Genomic DNA, 4,472 nt, shown 5'->3' with positions numbered 1-4,472 from the left:
ATATAATAGAGTATAAAAAACATGGATTCATTTGTGCTTGTTTACTTAATAGTCATGAGTTGCAACAAGCACATTTATTATTGTATTCACATCCTACAATTCCACTGGAATGCTAGTAGAAATGAACAAAATTGGAGTACAATAATCACTAAAAGCTTCTTTTTTATTTTGCATATCAATTCCAGATGAACTCCCGATCTTTCGGGAATGTCAATCAAACTTAATATGGCCTGGGTTACGTGTTTATCCTACAGATGCATATGCATTCTTTTACACAGCCGTTTGTGGGAACTTAAAAAATAAAAATTTAAAGAAAAAATGCTTTATTCCAACTGGTAATGGCCAACAGGGCTTAAGCCCTTCAATAAGCTCTTTTGATGCAGGTTAGGATGGTTACACATGAGTGATTCCGTTCTAGTGTTGCGTCGTCGAACAAATTAAAAGCTCCCTTATAAATTTTAAAATACACCTGAATTAAGTGCAACATTCAATCGGAACACAATTATAGTTAAATAGGCCTTCATCTATTGTTGTCCACGCTTTGATATGCAAGTGTTTAACGTGTAATCAAAAACAAACTAGGCAACTGAAAATGTGCAAAATAATATAGCTGTTGTATAAATAATCCCTTGAACTTTTTTACATCTGTCGATTTGAATATTCAATAGGTAGAGAAAATGAAGTCTGTCCATCACCATAGATACGCGGAAGCATGCCAGCATTTGGAATGACATTCCATGAGAGAGAGAGCGTGATGTTATCATGACCCCTATCAAAAACAAAAAATAATTCTTGGTTATTATCTCTTGAAAACTAAAGAATTTAATAACTGTTGATGAGTCAGAACGCAAGTGTGTGAGTAGTATAGACTTGGGGCGATTTCTCTGGCAATATTGCGGCAATAAGACTGTTAGACTTAACGAGCATAAACCATTCATACCAACGGTTGAACCAAATATTGCCGTAATATTATGCCTTCTATATGAATAGAACCTGCACGCCATTGGGTAATCTTTTTAGTCATCAGAGACTGAGGGTGATTGTTATTGTTACTATTATTAGAAAATGCACTAACTGCATTATGTCATAATGGTAAGGCTGGAAAAATTTCCTTGATGTTATTCTACCTTTGGTATATGCAGCACATAATATTTTCTATGTAATGCATGACATGCTGCAACAAGTACATTTTCGAGAACGGGTAACACATATATTTACATAGGCCTAATTATTAGGGAAGAAATATCCTAATTTTGGAGATTTCAATAAAAAATTTTAAAATCTAATTTAAAATTTTATTTGAAATCATTATTTGGAGGGTTCGCTAAACAATGTATGTAAAGTCTCACCTAAGGAGTAATAGGAATGTGACCTGTTTTCATTTTACAAATGCCCGAACGCGCTGTAATGACAATATTGCGGTAATATTACTATGTCTGAGATGGAACACTGCGTACTGTAACCCCAAAATTGCAGCTGCGGTTAGCCCTGACCTATTCATATAGAAGGCAATGCCGGGAAGATTCCCACCATATTGCGGTAACATAACTCTGTATGCAAGTTTATTTAGTGTGGACTGGGATTACTGAAGTACATGAAACTTTGGGACAAATTTGTGTGATGTGCCCATATACAGACATATCACATTTTTGTCACATAAAAGCAAGAGCATCTGAATTGATAGCCAGTTTTGATTTATTTGTGTTTATGTAAAGTAAATTGATGCATTTGGAAATAGTTTAGTGAATTACTTACTTCAGTCCATTGCCATCATCAAAAAATGGATACTTCATTTTTATACTTCTGTAGTCAAGCAATGCATTGTTTCCTCGCAAAATTATCTTGTCCCACAAAACTACTTGGTTCAAAACCTAGGAATGAAGAAAATCTAATATTCAAGCTGACTTGATTCCAGATCTATCGTATTCATTCAAATAAAACAATACTAAAAACCAAAGGATCCACTGATTATTCGCAAATAAAATATGAGTATGGTAGGGTTAGGGTTAGCATAATTAATTCTACTATTTATTGTTGAACAGGATAACATATCAGGAGGGTATAACAACCTGTTTTGCATATTAGAGACATTTCCAAAATTAAAATAATAAAATTCAGTAGTAAATATTACAAGATGAGCCAAATAGTTTCAAGAAATATAGAGATATCATAAATTTTATAAAACGATTTCAAGTACAGTATTTTAAAAGTGGTAGTTTAATTTAGATTGTATTTTTATAGTTTAATTTGAAATCATCATAATTATAATAATAGTGTATCCCTTACATTTGTATCTTGTATCTAAATGAAGTCTTGGTTACATAAATTTCATGTTCAAAATTCTTAAACGAAAAATACATATCTGCATTCACAATTCTTCCAGTTAGTTTATGGGTTATCGAATCCATGATATTCTCTTTCCAATATTTGTAAAATATTCATTAAAATCTACATTTTGTTCTTTATTAGTACAATAACCTACGAAAAAAAAAAAAAAAATATGGCCAGGCAGCTGTTACTTTACCATCATTAAAATTATTAAGTATGTGATCAGATACATCTATTAAGGGTAGTATTTGTAGAATGGTTCTTTCTAAAACCAGATTGAGATCCTTAAATTTATCTTGTTAGAAGTTAAAAGATCATATGAAAGTGGTTTGGCGCAATTGGAATGGTTTACATTCCCAATCTCGATGTCGGGGTTTCAATAATGTGAAGCGCTTAGAGGACTTGTTGGTGTTAAGCATTATATATTATATAAGTATTATTATTATCATCATGAACTGCTCGTTCAATTGTTTTAGAAACACTTCGTAACACAGAAATTGTTGTTGACGCTAATTAATATGTTGGTAGTTGTTGACAGTTGACGATTTTCACACTTATGACTAATAACAATAATATATGCTGGCTAGACCTAATCAATAATTGATACAATGTCACCTATTGATCAAAATATCCTTTTTGATTAATTAAACATGCAGCTTTTCGACTGTGGCAGTGCCGATAGAAAATAGGAGCTATATTTGCAATGTGGCAGTGCTGATAGAAAGTAGCTTTTTTGCATTGCAGCAGTGCTGATAGCTTCAGCCTTTTAAGATACACTTCAAATTTTCAGACGGCGTACGTATTTGGTATTTTTCGTATTATCACTGGCTGCTGAATTCACCAACATTTCTTATATTCATGAACCACTTTAAATCTGGAATACTCTGCCATTGTTGTTTCCTATACGAGTGAATTTGCGAGAGGGCAAAACAGAAAGACTTTTCGCGGCTAGCCGGGCATGGATGAAATTATCGCCCGGCTTTTAACCAATCAAATGCCTTGAATCTATTAGTCGGTATATAGGCCTAACAATAAATTTAGAAAAAAATATGGCCTATGTATAAGGGTAGGTAGAAGAAACCCGATATATGGGTCCAAGCTCTAGATGAGTTAAATACAGGGTTTCGTTTACTAACTAGGCCTAAGCCTAAGCCTCCTACTATGCCACCGGCACCAGCCAGGCGGATTCCAGGCTAGGCCTAGGTAAGCCCAAAACCAAAACATGAAGTACACGTGTACTTACACAGAGTGTTTAAATGTATCTATATGCACTGGCGCTAAATTATCATTAAATGCAGTAGTTAAGAAGCAACCAAAGGTAAGAGCTGCCATCACACTTAATGTAAAGGCAAATATCGTATTTAAACGTGATAAAACCGTATTCATTTTGCCCAGCCGGTATGATCTAGCGGTGATCTAAACCTTCGCACAACAAGTATTTTCGGTGGCTATCGGCACTGCCGCAGTGCGGAAAAAAAGCTGCTGTTTTCTATCGGCACTGCCGCAGTGCCAAAAAGCTGCTGTTTTCTATTATGCCTAGGCATAAAAAATGAACTAATAATAATAATAATAATAATAATAATAATAATAATAATAATAATAATAATAATAATAATAATAATAATAATAATAATAATAAAATAATAATAACAACAACAATAATAATAATAATAATAATAATTATATATATATATATATAATAATAATAATAATAATAATAATAATAATAATAAAATTAATTATGATAATAATTTTACGATAGTTTGATTAATTAGATAATAATAATCAGCATATTAAATAAAATTACGTCCATGCAAAACCGGCTTTTAAATAAAATGTTATCTCCCGTACTGTATTTGATTCTGTTTTAAAAAATAATCTTATAAATTATAAGTTTATTTTCTGTGATAATTTTATCCACATAGGCTAATTCATGTTTTAATGTTAATATGGTTCATAAATAATATATATAAAATAATAACGAATATTAATATTAATAATAATAATAATAAATGTGCTCGAATAATTCTTTTTAACAAAAAAATGTATAATTACGATAGTGTGATTAATGAGACATTTGTTGATTAATTTATAGAAATATATAATAGGTTATACCATTAATAATCCATTCAATTATCAATTCA

The 4,472-nt window shown here is 31.5% G+C and overlaps 1 protein-coding gene across 1 annotated transcript; it reads right to left on the bottom strand.

The window, feature by feature from the left end:
* Nucleotides 1-26: 26 nt before the first annotated feature.
* LOC117124379 (signal peptidase complex subunit 3-like) lies at nucleotides 27-3,752 on the bottom strand. The gene is made up of 4 exons (XM_033270609.1): nucleotides 3,572-3,752; nucleotides 3,174-3,228; nucleotides 1,756-1,871; nucleotides 27-769 (listed from the first exon to the last, which is right to left on the bottom strand). The coding sequence occupies exons 1-4, from the start codon at nucleotides 3,712-3,714 to the stop codon at nucleotides 640-642; spliced, it is 444 nt and encodes a 147-aa protein (XP_033126500.1). The 5' UTR covers nucleotides 3,715-3,752; the 3' UTR covers nucleotides 27-639.
* Nucleotides 3,753-4,472: the final 720 nt, after the last annotated feature.

This window comes from Anneissia japonica, unplaced genomic scaffold, assembly GCF_011630105.1.
Source record: "Anneissia japonica isolate Jap-2015-1 unplaced genomic scaffold, ASM1163010v1 scaffold23788_len20922_cov197, whole genome shotgun sequence".
Classification (NCBI taxonomy): domain Eukaryota; kingdom Metazoa; phylum Echinodermata; class Crinoidea; order Comatulida; family Comatulidae; genus Anneissia; species Anneissia japonica.
The sequence above is the reverse complement of the archived record's forward strand: the minus strand, read 5'-3'. Positions and strand labels throughout refer to the sequence as shown.